Raw genomic sequence first — 17,816 nt, forward strand, 5'->3', positions numbered from 1 at the left:
CTTTCATGTCTAGCTCTGGTTTTCTGGTCAGAAAATACACGTCTGTACATCCAGAAGTCATGTAAGTGGTTGGTCACTTACTCCAAAATGATGGATACACGTGTCAGTTGGATACACTGAGGTGATGAGCACACAGCCTACAGCTACTGCAGCTGTGCAGGCCAGGGGTAATGCAGACGAGCAGGCACACTGTCCCTTCTGGGCACATCACACACTCTGCAGACACAGCCTGCATGCAAGCAATGACTGGTTTTGTTTTACTACCAGGTGTCAGAGGATCTCTGACTCACCTGTTGGACAATCTGCAGAACACTAAAAACCACAAAACTGGTTTGTTCCTCCTCTGACAATTTGCAGACTGAAATCAAGAACATAGCCAGGAAAAAATGAGAGTAATATGTAGCTTTGGCCTGGCTTTATGTAATAATCCAAATTTCAAAAGGAGTATGAAATAGCCACTTGAAAGCAAAAATCATTTTACAGATACAAATGACCAGAAACATTGCAAGGCAGTGAAGAACCAGACCCTGAGCTTCCTGTAAAGGCAACACATGCAGCTAAAAGCAGTGTTCCAGAAGTCCCATACGGAACTGCTGTTCCCAGATCACTCTATACCCAGAGCTCCAGGTGTACAGTTTAGCAAAGACATTTAAGGCTGTGATACTTGCAGGACTTGCAAACAGAATGCAGTTATTTAAACGTAAGAACTCCTCATCATCAGCCTCTATACAATCTAGAAGAGAAAGCAAGACTCAAAGGGCTGTGATGGAATTTGTCTACTGTATGATGTTACTGTGCAGCCCTTGGAAAAAATTCCTAACTGTGACCCCTCTACTTGTGCTTATGAAGAGTATAGCCCAAGGCACTGGCTGGTGCTGCCTGTTGGCCTTTTTCTATTGCTGAATGAAAAATCAAAGCTATTAATTGTAAACTGGTCAAAACAGCATATCCCAGTTCTGCAAAATCATCTTCACCTGACCAGAGCTGCTTCCATTAGATTAGTTTCCAAGTGTATCCACTTCTAGATTATGTAGAGAAGTTAGGCTGAAGCCATCGCAGCCAGAGTCAATTACATCCTCATCCACACAAACACAACCCCAACCTCAGCACATGCCAAATCACCACCACCTGTGACTGCAGTGAAGCAAAACCATCAAGATGTGCATTCTGAACTTGCACTGTTAACTCTCAGAATGCCAAAAATCAAGTTTCCAGCAAAATTTTAAGGATCCATTTATGTGGTTGAAAGCCAGAAAGCAACTCTTTCTGAGAATGTATTTTCTACATATATTGTCAGGTGGTAGTTTCTTTTCAGGCTGTGCCAAAGAGCATTACTGCATTGCTAAGTGAAACAACTCCCTGTGAGGGCACAATTTTACAGCACAGACAGAAGGACCTTGGAATGCATTTTTCATACCAGTATACAATGGACAAACAGAATTTGTAACTGGTTTACTGCATTAAGATATAGCAGTGTGGTGATACACCTAAAGGGTAGTGGTGGTTTAAGGGAAAGCAGAAAATTTAAACAGATCCTCATTAGAAACAAGTTGTATAAACAAGATCAAAGCCAATACTCATACAGGCATGTAATTATAGTCTGCTTTTTTACAGTTCTACTTGAAATTCTGGAGCAGTGCTTCAGTAACCCACCCATGTGTTACCACCCTAGAATTCTCCACCACCAAGATTATTGATTGGATCCATTTTGTTGGATTTGGAATACAAATATTTACTAAATTTCAGTTTTGTCTCACAGAAGACTCATACCCATATTTTCTGTGATTTTACTTTCACACTAATTACAAGCTAACACAGCTCTCAAACCCAGACTCCTAGGAGTATTTTCCCCCAACACTTCTGAATATTAAAATTGAACAGCACACTTTGTACCACTGACCTAATTTTTCAGCAATCTAAAAATTAAGTATTTTAGCTATATTAATTTAAATTCACCAGAAGAAGGATAACACAATCCATATAACTAACAATCCATGGGCTTTAATGCTGTTTTATCCCAGCTAGCAGGATAGCAGTGCAGTTTCCTAAGGCTGCACAATGCAGCTTTGCTATGCTGAAACCGCAGAGTTAAGTATTTCATACAAAAGCATTTATGGTGATAAAGGTTTTCAAACCCTTTGTACGAGATGAAATGCATTTAGCTCCAAGCCATCTACAATGCACTTCACAATTCTACTCCCACATTCAAGTGTCTTCATATCTCAGTGTTACCCAAATTCTGCTCTCCAAGGCAGATGGATGCAGGGCTGAGCCTGCAGGCACTCCATGCCTGAGCTGGATGCATGGAGCGCCCGAGACAGAGCCACACACATGTGCCACGCGCAGCGCGACGGAGCAGCGCGCACCTCCCTGCTGCATGGCATTGTACCTGTCTTGGACAGCCTGCCTGTGCTTTTGCTGCTGCCAGAGCTGTCCCCTCGAGTCAGCACTGAGATGCCACTGAAGCTGCTGGCTTTGGTCACTGCTGGCTTCAGGCTGCGCAGGGAGCTGTCGGAGTCGGTGCTGCTCCAGGGCCGCGGCTCGCAGTACTCTGTGCTGCTCTGGTGGCTGTTGGCTGATCTCCCTGATGCTTCCTTATTGATCCTGTCGGTGATAAACTAAGCTTTTAGCACAAGGATCATTGCCAAATGAGAGAAAAGAATAAAAAGGAGCAGGAGAAAGAAAAGGTGAAGTGCATGCAGAATGCTTCGGGAGTTTATGTTTTTTAAAGAAAGCATCAAATACCTAAGTATCTGTCGTCTTTGTTGTGTACTATTAGTTTCTTCCTCCTGGATTCTGTTGACATTTTAATAAGATAGCTTAATATTTATCAGGGAAATAGGAAAGCAAAAGAGAATTAAATGGAAGATTTTCTTACCTTTTATCAGTGAAATAATTCTCTTGGGAACACAGGGACTGAGGGGCAGAGAAGTGCAGAAATTAATACAAATGGCATCTAGAACCTCTAACACAACACACGCTGCAACCTGGAGCCTTCTGCATTACACATGGACTTTTACAGCATCCTCTTTACAATGAGCTGCCTGAAAAACTTCACCTCTTTGGCGAATAGCTTCCATGTTGTGGGGAAACAGAAAAAGGCCCATGTGCAGGAAATCAGAGTCAGCATCAGAACAGTTACAGAGCTGCTCTTTTGGGTTATAGCAGGATTTTCCTGAGGTCACAATCCTTCCAATAGGCCTTCCCTGCCTGAGGTCACTTCCAGCTGGGGTGTGACTTCACTAGGCTGTTCCCACCCCAGAGCTGCCTTTGCTGCTGGAAAGGCTGCAGCAAATGACCCTGGCTCCTGAAGTAACTACTCAATGCTGTGGGTACAACTACGTGTGTGCTACAAAGCAGACAGAACACACAATCACAAAAATGCTATCAACAACTTCAGTTATGTCATCCTTGACTGTGACTCCTAACACCTGCCACAAAGCTCCTAAGGGTACAATACATGGTAAATGAATATCCAAAAGGAAAAGGTACTTTTCTATCCAAAAATCCACTCTTTTTGTTTGTAACTCGGGTGAACAAAAAAAGGGTTTGTGAAAATATTTTAATACAACAAATTAGCCTCTCAGAGCTCATTGCTCTTTCTTAAGAGCAAGAATCTGGTTTTGGATGTGCAAGAGCTACAGACAAATGTCAGAAAAAGTGGATTATTAGAAGTAACATTTTTTAAGACATATTTGTTCTGTTTTACTCAATATAATGAAATATAATCACTACTTGTGATTGAATTGTACCTACAATGTTGTCCTGCTAGGTAACTCCAGTCAAGAGATTAGATGCTAGACTTCCAACTGAAATTTCACGTCACTGTACTGTGACCACTCAAAATCATAAAATGTGTTTGATACAGATAAAACCTTTTTGGTTCTTTGTTTTTTCCTTTCAAAAATCATTATTGTTCTGAGCAACAATTATTGCAGTACTAAAACTGTAACTCAAATTGCAGTAAGGGGCAAAACAATGCATTGAACTAGAAATGCTAGAGAACACACCAAAATGATTCCTCAATGTCACCATCCAGCAGTGATCAGGGAAAACAGAGGATTTCTCAGTGACTTCAATGCCGTTTAAAATTCACTCAGGCCACACTACTGACCCTTATCTGCTCAGTTCCCCCCCAACCCAGGAGGTTTCCTGGGAAGATGCATCCTTTAACAAAGCCACATGTGCATGTCTGGGTGTGAAGCACTCACACAGAACACTGAAAGGTTTTCTTTGATACGTACATCTTGTGCAAATATTCTTTCTCTAGCTCTCTGATATTCCTCTTCACGTTCTTCTATGGATTTACTTCTTCTGTCATCTTTTAATCGTATTCTCATCTAAATGAAGTGATACAGTGTCAGCTTTTACAGGGAAACAGCACAAACACACAGTCAGACACAGCAAGTGGAAAGAAATCATCTGTGTCCTTTACCTGGTTGTCATCTTTGTCTAAGCTAGAGTTATCCCTTTTAAGGATGTAGCGTTTCTGGAAATCATCACTCTTCTCATCCTTTATGTGCTCACAGAACTTTTGGTCAGGTCTGTGGAAAGTTGTTACAAAGAGAATATTTATGGGATCATTAACATATACTGACAGTGGAACAAACCAAAATACACTCAAGATTAACGTTAAATATACTTAATACTCTAACTGCAGTCACAAACTTTGGCTGTCCAGGCAGTGGAAGGGATGAGGTGCACCCTGACAAGTCCTGCTCCTGAGGCACGACAAACCTGCTTTTACAAATCTCTTCCTCCTTCAAAGCTTTTGCTTCAACTCCCAGTTAAGGTGGCAAACAAACCACATGCCCTTGGGGATCAGAAGTGCTCCTGACTCCTGACTTGGGGCCATGCAATGGGTACTGGGCATGCATGGAAGTGAAGACAGGTGCTTGCTGCCAGAGCTGCAATACCTCAGGGCTCATTTCGAGGGAAAACAAGATAGAGGAGAAAGCACTGAGACTTAGAAACTTCTAGAACAAAATTAAGTAGAAATAGGTAAGAGAAGAACAGTATAATGAAGGCAAGCAAGAACTTCACATGGTCATAGGGAGAGGGTGAAGCAACAGATTATAGATATTGGTTTGCTATTTGCTCTCCTTTGTGAAAGAAAAAGCAATATTTTGCAAACTCTTGTTATTAAAAATAGATACCGAGTACCTGGACAATAAAACTAGTACTGTCATGGGAGAAGAGCTCAGACACTCAGGAAAATTTTGACAAAACAAATGTACACTCTGTTTGTTATTTACCCATGGCCTAGGACACCTGGGTCGGGCCAGGAGAGCTCTCTATAAAACATCCAGCCCTGCCTGTTAGTTCCTGGATGCCCAAGCATAATTAGCAGGCATTTCAGAGAACCTTTAGACTGTCTTACCTCTTTTCTTTTAAAGGTCCCTGAATTTACTGCCCTGCAATCACCAACTCCCACTCCACTGAGACGTCCCAGTGAGCACTGGGTGGTTGATGTCAGTACCATCACTGATCGGCGATGGAGCTGGGGATCTGCCTATGAGGAAAAGGTAAGTTTGGGTTTATTCAACGTGGAGCAGATCTCCAAGGTTTTCTTTCTAAATTCTTATTTTATATCAAAAATGATTTAAAATAAGAATGTTGAAAACATCAAGAATCTTTATGTCTGCAGGTTAGATGAAATGCCTGCTAATTAGTCACTACACCTATAGGGCTTCCAGGGCCAAAAGCTGTTAAATATGGCCTAAAAAATAAAAAGGCATAAAAATGAAATAATCTTATTAGTTCTTATTCCACACGAAGTGCTGGACTGAAGCTTCAGTCCAGAGATGCTGCTAGATGCAAAGGCAACAGGCTTGAAGTGTTTGGCTTTACAAGTCAATTTAAGTACAGAATGTACAGCCAAAGCAAAACCACATACATAAACAATGTAAGTATTCAACATATATTTAGGCTCTATATATTTTTCTAAAATCTTTTGAGGAGAAACTGTTTACTTAAGTGAAATTTCAGTGTGGCACATCATTTCAGTTCCACTGACTCTAAAATTATGGTGGATAATTACTTTTTTTTGTTTCCAAAACTACGTAGAGACTGGGATTAGGATGCAGGTGCTTAAACTCCTGTGTTCGTGTTCAAAACAACAGGCAAATGCTTGAAGTTAAAACTAGAAACTAGGTGGCACAAATACATCAAGGCATTAGTCCTTTGCCTTTCTGAGAGAGAATGAGGAGACAGAGCAGATGCAGAGGACAGAGGGAAGAGCTGGGGGTGCTTTGAATGAAAACCTCAATCCCACAAGGATTTTGGAGCTGCTGTGGCCTCACTGCTGTTTTGGTTTTTTTTTCACTATGGATTTGCTGAGGGTTTTTTCCCCAAAATCTCTAGCCCTCCCAGGAAAGCAGCACACCATGGCTTGTTAACCTGATTGACACTTCCACTGATGTCTGTCTTCCCTGCTACGTTTGTGTAAGGCCATGTGAGAACTGTGAGCAACTTCAACACCTGAATTTGCCCAGTAGAACTTTACAGTGCAAAAGCCAAAGTTGTGCAAGTCTTGTCCTCTCCCTTCACCAAATCAGAACTGAGCCTGTTCTAAGATAAGGGCTGGTTCTGCTTTCCAAAAGAAATAAATTGTGTACTTTGTACACTTCACTGGTGTAAATCTTTAAACAGAGAAACAGTCGATGTAAATTCTTATTTCACAGAAACAAAGTTAGCAAAGCATTTCTGCCAGAAAAAGCAACAAAAATTCTTAGCTTACAGATAACACCCTTTTTTCCCCAAAAGAGTTTAAACATGAAGCAGGTCACATTATTACACAGCACTGGCACACGAACAGTAAAGATCTCACAGCTACCTCTCCTTGATGCCTGGCTCCCAAAGAGTGGACACCCCCAGCTGCTACAGCTGCAGCATCACTGCATGACATATCCCAGGGGTTAGATCTATGCAGCAAAAAACTTTGGTCAAGGCTTTCACACTTACATTCTTGTATTGCTAGTTTTATTTACTATGACTGACTTCCCACTCTGGTCCACGTTGTGCTCTAATCCAAAGTAAGCAGCTACCCTGTGCAACAGCATTCTGTGGTAAGATGTCATTGGGGGAAACTTTTTCCTTGGAACTCTGGAAGAAAGGAATAGTAGTTTTATTAAATACACAGGAACACTCTTGAATTCTTTTTTCCTATGAGAGTACAGTACTTACTCATTATTACCAATGAAATCTAAAATTTCCTGTTCTAATTTCAGCAGCATCATTCTGTCCCTGAAAATAAAAACACAGCAACTCACATATGAGACACTCCAATAACTGCAGCTGTATTCATCTTAAGAATACACAGATCAGAGCTGTGATCAAGGGCTGATGGCAGACTGTAAACAGGACCACCACGTGTCAAATGCAGCATTTTTAGGACAAAGCATTCTTTTTTTGCCTGGCTAAATTGCATTGAACCTGCCTAGTGAAACATGTTCTCATCTCAGAGATCAGAGATCCTCCAAGTCATCTCTGCCCTGGAGGCTCAACAGGAAGTATAGTAATGGAGAGGAGAAGCTCTAGGAGGAAAGGCAGGGATGGGGCTGTTCCTTTTTGGTTAGTGTGGGCAGTAAGATCTGCAGAGGCCTGAGCTGGCCCTGGAATTGTGAAGCACATCATGGGATCCCTGAGGAACAGTGACAGAGCACTGGGAGCGAGAGGCACAACACCAACACCCAAAGGGTTAGAGCTGGCACACGTGGCAATGGGATGAGGTATTGGAAATACAAAGAAAGCTCAAACTCAAGGGGGTAGAAATGAACATTGTTCTTAAAAATGCTGGTGTCAGTTCCAGTCAACTGTTAACATGTAATGAAATTCACTGTTGCACAGTTCATCATTTGTGCAAGTCAAATAAATGAGCTCCCCAGTTACTGTGCATGGAGATCTGCACCTACAACTCCTTATGTCCACTGGGACACTTTGTGACTTCAAAGAGGAACAACAGAAGAGTCTTACAGAGGTCTGTGTGTTCCAGTTTTACTCAGCAGGATGTAATGGCTTTGGCCCCTTATTATGGGTCATTTGACTTTTTCTCTCCAACAAAATAGAATCCTAATAAATTATCTCTGTGGAAATCCTAACTATAATATGAATGAGTAACAAAGAGCAGTGGAACAGCTTTTGTACAGCTGCACAACTGCACCCAGTTAGTTTCTTGCCTTGCACATACAGCCACAAGCCCAGTACCAACCCACTGAGGGCACACAGTGACACACTGCAAACCTCAGAACAACAGAACCAGGTCAGCTCTGTAGCTAACAAATGATGGACTTGAATTGGGTCACATTTGGTTTCTGATGTGCAGAGTGAGGATTCTAACTATAGTTACATGGTACAGCTTAAAAAAAGCCTTTATCTATAAATTCAGTGCAGGACAGATCAGAGGCAGAGAAGGCAGCTTGGTCTCTAACAAGCAGATGTAAGAGAGTACAAGTTTTAGAGACACTGCATCAGAGTCCCTTCAGGGAGAGAACTGCACACAGACTGAGCACGTTATTTGCCCATCAAACATTAAAAGCGTTTAAACCATTTCAATGTCCTGAGCCTCTGCTCAAACCCCACACAAATGACAGTGGATTGGTGTTTCAGACAGCCTGTGCAACCAAATCTCATCCTGAATAACTGACAGGTAGTGTTAGACATTTAAGAGGGGAAAAAATAAAACCACAAGCAAAAAAAAAAAAAAGAAAAAAAAAAAAAGTGGGACACCTCAAGCAACAAGAAGAAACAAAAACAAAGGTGACATTACTGATTCTTACCTGGGATTGTTTTTTAATGTATTTACTAAAAATTCATGAAGATCTATACCAGTGGAATCTGTATACTCTTGGCTGGAATCTAAGGGTGAGGGGGAAGAGAGCAAAATTACACTCTAAAGAAACACTAAGATTACTTGTTCCCCAATTATTACTGAACATACTATGTATGGGTCAATACTACAGAACTATTAAGCACATTATCCCCCAAATTATACACTCCCAGTTTCTAGGGAAAAGGCTCACAAATCAGAAGCCAAACAGAAATCCCATCAATACCCCACTATCCCCTGACCCAAGTGTCACAGAGCAGCAGAAGCCAATCCATCAACACCTGGCTGTGTGTCGTGAAGCAGAGCATCACCACGAGACACCTGATTCCCTTAGCCTGCCAGCTTCATCCCACTGCTCATGGACACATCCCTGGACCAGCAGCAGTCCATCTACAGAACTACTGCATGTTGCCCAAAGAAAGAATGTCGTTCAGAATGTAACAGTTTAACCTTCAAAGTGCTGCTTGGAATCACTAAACATCCTTGTTCTGTTGGACTTTGTTCTCCCAACGTGACATTTAGGTGCTTTTAAAAAGATGCCTCACAAGCTTCTACCCCTTTCTGGTTTCAGAATATCAAAGTACTCAAAGTGACATGTTCTCCTCAAAAATCTGTCCCTGAAAGAGATGATTTAACACCAAATTTTCCCTTCCATGAGCACCTTTGAGTTCCAGGTCTTAGAATTCAAATCAACAGGTGTTTTAACAGTATTTTTGGAACTAGACTTCTTTCAAGAACTCCTTATGTGTTAACCTAGCCTCAGGTTAGTTAGGCACTACTCAAACTCATGCCTAGGTCCCAGCTGTTCCAGCTGCCCAGGGAGTATAAATGAAACCATGGAAGTCTGAGCAGTTCTGGTTTGAGATTACTTTTGATTCTGAGGAGAGAAAGGAGAAAAAAAAAAAAGGCTATGCCCGGTAAAACATCTTCAAGATTCAGTAATTATTTACTTCAATTTTCTCAATTTGCAAGTGAGCAATGATTTAGTCATAATTACTCGAAGACTGATGCTTAAATTCCATAATCTTCTATTTTGGCACATCCTATATTGGGAAGTAATTAACCTCCAGAAGAGATACTGGATGAATTTAAAACAGCTACTTCCACCACAGGCATTTTGTCACTTCGCTCTCAACTCCTCATCATTACCTATTGAGTACTGGGTGGGGGTTAAAGCATCATTTCAAGGACTGAGATTTATGAACACAGGTAGAATTCCTCACCCCAGTGCTTTTTATTTCACAAACACCTGGGACAGCTGCAGGAGCAGCTGGGACAAGCTGCACTGAAATGCCACACGAGGAAAGCCTTACAGAGCATGAGACAAAGTGCTACCTCTCTCATAAAGAATTCCAGCTTTAAAGACATTACCTACACACTCTTTGATCTAAAATACCCAGATAAGCATTCTGGATTCTTTATTTAAAGCAAGAGCTTAAATAAAGAGCTTATTTGTCTTCCACCTGCAGGAGGCATTAGGCAGCATGAACACAAACAGGCTCATGTCACTAATTTCACAGCTCTCTTTCAGATTAAAACCCCAAGATTTTCAGCAGATAGAGTAGATTTTCAATCCAGAATGCAGGAATATGTAAGTGAACATCTAATACTGCTCCATATTATTTATACAGTTCCACCCTTACTCCAAAACTATGAAAAAATTCTAGATAGTATCAAAAGTAGTGTGAACAACTGAGAACACTGACTTCTTCTGATGGATGAGCAGAAAAAGTACAAAGGTGGCCGTGCCATTCTCACTTCAGTTTCACAAGGCCTGGGACAACAAAGTCTGGGAATAAGAGAGGAACTTCCACTGACTAGTAAAATCTGTTTTCCAAACAACACTTGGACACAACTGAGGCAGCACAACTGTTTCTATGCTGCTCTGCACAGCTAGAGAGCCCAGAAAGGAAAAGCATTTGCTGCAGTACATGTGTTTGATGGAGTCTAAAATCCACTGTGTCCTCTGGGACCAATTCCTTCTCCAGCTCAAACATGTCTGATCTATTTGCTTCATTTGCAAAAAAAACCAAAAACCCAACTCAAGAAAATAAAAAAACCTGGGAGCAAAGCTGTATTTTCATCTGTTCTTTATCTACACAGGACATTTAAAAGCACAATGACAGATAGCAAACCTCTTGATAACATTTTTCTGGACAGTTTATCACTGGATTTTTCCTTTTCTGATTCATCTTTTGCAGGTTTTTCTTCTTTTTCAAAAGATTGTGACAACTGGATCTGAATTTTCTCCTGTCAAAAGTAAAAATCAGTCATCATGGAAGTCATTTCAAACAATACCTGCAGGAGAACTGTTCTGTGCTATATTGGGATGTACTCCACATAACCACAAAGTGAAGTTATTTATCAGTAAATCATAAAGTACAGAGAAGGCATAGAAAGGACCACACACACTTTTAGTTTTACACACACTTCCAGGCCCTGAATGCTGTTGCAAAATGAATCCAAAGGATCTTGCTTCATACACATTATATCTGAAACTGGAGTCGTTTTTAACATTTTATACAGCTCCTGTGTTTTTAAGCAATGCATCGTTTGTGATGCTTTTTCCCCAGTCTTCACAGTTCTTTACTAGAAAAGCTTGATTCCAGTTTCAGTTTGGTTTACAGCAAGAAGAAATAAACTCAAAGTTTCGATCTAAGACAGAACAACGTTTCCAGATCCATGAAAAATATTTACAGTGCAATACATCAAGGCAAAATTTGCAAACCTGTCACCAAGTTATTTTGATTGAGTTGCTTTGTGTTCAGTCACCTCAGAATCTGTGGTTTTATACAAGCAGGTGAACTATCTAAAACCTGTTTCCCAAATCCAGCAAAAAGTGTTTCTCTTTGAAATTAGTGGCATTATGGTCCCCTAACTAGTGAAAGACTGCAGTTTGGTTTCCTCTTTACTCTTTCAGAAGATAGTCAGTGAAGGACTAACACACTTCAGACAGCAAACCCAGAGGAGGTAAGGAGCAATGGAGACATCACATGTCTGAATGGCTCCAGGAGGAACCATGGCAAAGTCCTGTCAGACTGAGACTCTCCCATTACCGTTTAACTCCCTCAAATGTCAACTCTGCTCCCCCAGATGCCAACTGAGTTATGGTGTCACCTGCTCTCCCCCACAGATCTGACCCTTCCCAAGCCAAACAACCTGCCCCTCATCCACTCTTGCCTATCACTCTTCTGCCCTGCACCTCATCCTTCCCCACACAGGTCCTCACTCTCCCTTCAAACCTATTCTCACCCACACCCAGGCACTGGCTCTAAGCTTCTCCTCATGTGTCGTTGCACAGACTTGATCTCCCTCGTGTCATCTGGCCAGAGTTAAATATAGTCAGGATTCACCAAGGCTAAGCCTGTTTCACATGCAAACACATCCTTGCACAACCCCCAGCCATGCTCCTCCCTGCCTGGCACACCCAAAGCTCTGCCCTGGCTCCCTCAGAGTGGGATGGGAACCCTGCACTGAGGAGCCTTTGGCTCAACAACACTTTCCATCTGCAGTTTTGGAGCAACAGCTCCTTCAGATGAGAAAAAAAATTGTTTGCTGATAGTTTTATTAACTCTCCCTTTCATTGTGATTTTTTTACCCCACACTAAATGTCCTAATTAAACTTACTAATTCATGAACACCCACAAAACAGCATTGCAGTGTGAACACTCCTCAGCTCCTGAGATTATCTATAACCACATCTGAGCAATACCAGTCACTAAGAAGGAACTTCGTAAGGAATTCTTTCCTAGTCTTGAGAATTCACTTGGCTACAGACCTTAAAGAGTCCAAAATAAATCTTTGCATTCCTTACCTCATAAACACAAGCATAAATTCAAATGAGCAGCTTATTTGTCACTACAAAATGCACTACATTTACTCTGACAGAGCTCCTAAGTGAATGGCAAGTTGAAAATGGAACATGTTTCTGTCTTACTAAGAAAATATTCCTGACTTGGATCCATCAATATGTTCTCCTCCATTTTACAATCATCCTCTAGAAAACTATCAGTAAATTAAGGGAAATTTCATAGTCTGATTTCTTAACTAGAAAATGGATTATGTGTTCTAAACTCATCTCAAGTCAATGCATACAGCAAGAGTTCAGTCAAAGGATCTTAGCAAGTAATCATTTCATTTTCATACTTCTTTTCCCAATGAGAGCTAAAAAAGGAATCACCATCTGAACAGGCAGTTCTGCTACTACCACCAGTTCTACTTCAAAGTGTGATACAACAGAACTGTGTACCAAAGGGCACTTTCTGTGATTTCATGCTATAAAAACTGTAGCATCTAATTAAATATGACCTACTTGACTGGAAAGCTGCCGAGAAATCTTTTAACTTCTCTTCCCCTATCTAACTCCCTTAATCCCTCCCTGCTTGCAGCAGGTCTCTGCTGGCATTTTGACTGAACAGACTCCTCACTGGAACTCAGGTCACCCATCTCAAGCCTTCACTGGAGAAGAAATTGTCACCAAATCATGATTAACAAGAAAAAGCCAAGCAAAAAAGCAAAACTCCCTGAACCATCAAAACCCAATAAATTCCTCCAGCTTAAAACACTGGAGAAAAAGGCAAGACTCAGGAAACATTATGGAACTCAAAGTTCTACATCCTGAGGTCTTGGCTTTTTACTAGCAATCCCCCAAACCAACACCAACCTGAATTTACACAAGTCAATAGAAACTAACATCACAGACCCACGTCGTCTTCTTCCCCCACTCTCCCTCCTTTGGGTCCTTTTATACTGCTGAAAAATAAAAAGTTCAATCTTTTGAAGGTTTATTTACTCGTTACCCATAATAACAACTGTTGTGCTATGAAAACAGCCCTTCCTTAAAGGGCTGAAATGAATCATCCTGTGCTAGTGCTTGTACTTCACATCAGAGCACACAGAGCCAGAACAACCAGCACCAACCACTTAGACAAAGGGCAGCAAGAGAATAGTTAGTGTATGTACAAAGATATCTGTTATGTTCTTCCTCCTGCAATAAATTTATAAGCTCATACTTTCACAGCACCTTTCAGTCAGGGGCTGTCAGTGCTTTTTAACAAGGCTTAAAAAAATCTTGTGAGGCTCTTGTCTAGGTTTCTCAGTAAGGAACTGGTCTATTTTTCATGGTGCAACTGCTCAAGAAAATATAAATGCATACATAAAAAATAAATGGATCTGCTTGAGATAATTTCTTTGGTCTGCCAACCTCTTCCATCACAGCCTTCCCAAGAGAAACAGCCAGAGGTGCCAGCAGTGACTTCCTAAGGGACTTCTACCCATGCCCAAGAATCTCACAGTGCTAGGAGCTGCTGTCCACAGTGGTGTGGAAGGGGAGACTGATGAGCAGCCACAGGCACAAACACAGAGCTATCCCAGCACTCACACCACTAGAGCACATGTATTCCTCATCCTATCAAGGCTAACACTTTCTAATAACCGAAAACTGGGATTCTTCAAATACCATCAGCAATGTTATCCTGAAATTTATTCTCCCCATGCCTTAAAATCCATTTTAACACAGATAACACAGAACTGGAAGCCACTTTTCAGTTGCACTCACTGATGCAACACAGCAGTGACTCTTCCAGCAAGGGGAGGCAGTGACAGTGAAGGCTGTGTAAGAGTCTCTCCCCTCACTGAGCCACCACACCTCCCCCACGTCCCAAGCACAGTTAATGCACTAAAGAGTGGGCCCTGAGGCAGCCAACAGCTGATTGTGCTTCTAGAAGATATCCCCCATGTCTTCCCAAAGATTCTTCAGGAAAGAAAGCAAAACTTGTGAAGAAACTGCCTGTGTGAGTTGTTACAGAGGGTCACAGAAGACCTGTTCCCCACAGGATGTGCACTCCAGCATCAGAACTTGTGACAAATTCCTACTCCTAACCCTCCAACATGTGTTTCTGCACTCTGCAGGGAAGAACTAAATTTGTTCCCTCAATCACTTGCACAGCTATTGGGAATCATAAGCCATTTCTCCTAGATTACTGCTTCTAAAGAAAACTCACAGCTAGATCTAATTTTGTTTCTTAATAGGCAATCTGGTCCATGGTATTCCTTTTGTACAAACTCAGATTATCACACAGTTCAACTCACTCTGCAGAAACAGCCTTTACATCCCTTCTATGACTGCAATAATTCCTTTCAAGAACCTGGCAGTGTGCAGCTAAGGACAGATTCCCAGAGGACTTGGTAACAAATGCCATCTGCAGAGAACACTTACAAATGTCTGACTTTAATGCATGGCCTGGTATAGTGCTGGAGGTTGGAAAAATCCTCATGCCTCTTTTTTAAGCATACTGTGGAAAAACAGCCCATTAAACCAGATTCTTCTCTTATTGCAATTAGACACATACAGTGACTGAAAAAGTGAAACCTCACTGCTTCACACTAAAAATCTAAGCCTGAACTAGATCTCTTAGTCTGTTTTGTCATTAATGCAAAACATTACAACAGGGTTGTAGATCATTGTAAATAGCATTAGCTTTTCTGTTGCTTTTAATCTCTGTAGCCTCTTCCAACCTATGCCTTAGATGTTTCATCAGTTTAGAAGGCTCAGCTCCTGAATTTCTCAAGTCAGCTCTTCAAATTCTGGTATATTAGTGAAGACCTACAGAAAACACTAGTTAGCTTGACCAATACCTAGATGAGTTCTTGGTGTCTGTCCCTCCCCAGAACTGAATTACCACTCCCCCAGCAAAACCCATCTCACACCCCACTGGTTCCTTCTGCTTCTTAACAGAAGTGAGAATGTTCACAAAAAGACAGTTTAGAAGCTTTTCAAGAACAGCAAAGGACAATTTCAGCTCTGACAGGTGTGAAAAACAACAGCACTTTGATGCCCCTTGTTCATACCCAGAACTAAAAGCAGCAACAGGCTCTGAGAACACAGACTGGTATGAAGGTACAGTCAGGAAAGCTACAGTTGGGTTAAATGTTCTGCAGGATTGTTACAGGTTTTGTTCAGCATGTAGGAACTTCTTGAAATGTGTTAGATCATCTTAATAGTTTAGTCTTCAGACACACCTCAGGCAGTGCTACAGAACTCCCAGTAATTGTGACTAATGTGCAGGAATTCAGTTACAACACCAGAACTTAAAACTGTTTCATTTTCTAAATATAAAAAGCTGATAAATTGTGCTGCATATTAATCAATGTCTCTGTCTTACTGACTGCAGACAGCACGTCAGCAGTTTCAGAGTCCCTCGAGTGAACTGTGAGGCTAGAAAGTTAAAACAACTGGCAAACCCCTTTCCTTGTCCCCAGGTATCAACCATTAGAGTTCAGACAAACAAAGCAGCAAAGTCTTCATCTGGTATTATCACCTCTGTTATAAAAAGTAGTCTGAAACCACACGGTGTCTGCATATTTAAGAAAACCCAACAGAATTTCTTTTGCGCAACAAGTTACTTCAAACTGTTTGAGAAACTTCAGCAATGTGATTTTTACCTGGAGGTCCTGTGATATTTCAGCTGTGGGAGGTGGTGGATATTCTTCACATACAGCAAGGCTCCGAACTAACTTTAACTTTGTGTTTGACTGAAGGAAAGTATGTAAAATTAACAACTATGGCTTATAAAAAGTATATAAATACACTGTAAGCCGTTATTTTTCCCATTCATTATACGTAAAACAAAAAGGCTGAAAACTGCACGTTTAATGTTTTCCATGGAATAAACAATTCCCTTTAGGATGGAAATACCCAAGCAGCTTCTGAAGGCACTACCAGCACAATAGAGCACAGCTAATGAGGAGTAAATAAAATCTTTGGGAAGGTGTTTCTCTCCATAACAATAAAAAGCCACCAGAAAATATAAAGGCAAATCACAAAAGCAGACAACTAGGCAAGACAAAAACCCAACAGAAGAAAACAAAGCTACAATGCCAAAAATAAAACTAAAGGCACTTTTCACAAGGTAACAAAGCTCCACCAAGCATGAAGGGCTCCCTCAGCATGCCAGCACACAGGGCTACTGTACCTTGGACCTTTTTGCTGTCTGCCCAAAGGACTGCACTGGCCGCTGAACGACAGCACAACAGAAAAGGTGTAGGTTAAACTCAGTGGCACAATTTGGTCAATGCAAAAGTCTGTACAAGAGAAAGCTTTGACAGTTATTACTGACACAGGCAAATCTGTGAAAGGAACAGCAGGTGCTTTTGGCTGGAGGATTATACACTCTCCCACTTTCATGGGGATTGTCCTCGATTTCCCTTCTTCATTTACCAACAATAGATGTTAGAGGGCTTGAAGAGCAAGCAAACATTATTCTCGTTCAGTAGTCTCAGCCTGCTCCTACATCCTAAATTCTCGTGTCCTGATTTCCTTGGCAACATGACATGGTTTTTATACATTTTCTTCCTATTCCTAAAACCTACCTGGAAAAATGATATTAAAAAACAAAGCATTGCCTCTGCCAGGGGAACAGATAATGACCTGTCATAAGCAGCTTAAAACACATGTGGGTTTTCCTTTCATCTTGGGTCCTATAAAGTATATTTTAAAATGGGCTACTGGCCGATATTTTTTCCTTTCATTTAGTAACTTACTATGCATTAATATGCTGTTTCTCCTCCCAGAGCCATTTTAATAACTTAATATGCATTAATTTGCTCTTTTTCCTCCCAGAGCCTTTCCTCTATTACTATTGTTCCTTAGAAAGAAAATTAGCAGACTTTTACCACAGTGTGTGTAATTGAAAGGTACACGAATCAACAAAAGCATTTAAGGATTTGTTAACTGCATAGTTAAAACTAACTCAACCCTCTGTGTAGTGACACAGGAATAGAAGCAGTGGCATCACATCATTTAAGTACTGGTTTCCCAGCAGAACTCAAACTGGTGAACAGACAAGCCTTTAACAGAACTGGTTTTACTGAGCCAGGCCTAGTATTGGTAAGAAGAAAGTAACTCTGGGTGTTCAATGGACAATATTTCCTCCTTTCAGAAGGAAACTGAACAGAAATTCCACTCAAAAACTCCATGAGGCCATCCCTC

At 41.1% G+C, this 17,816-nt stretch overlaps 1 protein-coding gene across 2 annotated transcripts in view; it reads right to left on the reverse strand.

Moving 5' to 3' along the window:
- The window catches only part of R3HDM1 (R3H domain containing 1), a 50,764-nt gene that overhangs the window by 25,012 nt on the left and 7,936 nt on the right, over positions 1 to 17,816 (reverse strand). Inside the window, exons 3-13 of one of the 2 annotated variants that reach the window (XM_009084694.1) lie at positions 16,801 to 16,842; positions 16,271 to 16,360; positions 10,963 to 11,077; positions 8,778 to 8,856; positions 7,186 to 7,245; positions 6,964 to 7,104; positions 4,436 to 4,544; positions 4,245 to 4,340; positions 2,879 to 2,916; positions 2,746 to 2,796; positions 2,390 to 2,604 (exon numbers count right to left, since the gene is read on the reverse strand). In XM_009084694.1, coding sequence (XP_009082942.1) covers positions 2,390 to 2,604; positions 2,746 to 2,796; positions 2,879 to 2,916; positions 4,245 to 4,340; positions 4,436 to 4,544; positions 6,964 to 7,104; positions 7,186 to 7,245; positions 8,778 to 8,856; positions 10,963 to 11,077; positions 16,271 to 16,360; positions 16,801 to 16,842 — 1,036 coding nt within the window. The remainder of the gene's footprint in view (positions 1 to 2,389; positions 2,605 to 2,745; positions 2,797 to 2,878; positions 2,917 to 4,244; positions 4,341 to 4,435; positions 4,545 to 6,963; positions 7,105 to 7,185; positions 7,246 to 8,777; positions 8,857 to 10,962; positions 11,078 to 16,270; positions 16,361 to 16,800; positions 16,843 to 17,816) is intronic. The other variant, XM_009084702.1, reaches the window with a different exon arrangement.

This window comes from Acanthisitta chloris, unplaced genomic scaffold (assembly GCF_000695815.1).
Source record: "Acanthisitta chloris isolate BGI_N310 unplaced genomic scaffold, ASM69581v1 scaffold25730, whole genome shotgun sequence".
NCBI lineage: Eukaryota > Metazoa > Chordata > Aves > Passeriformes > Acanthisittidae > Acanthisitta > Acanthisitta chloris.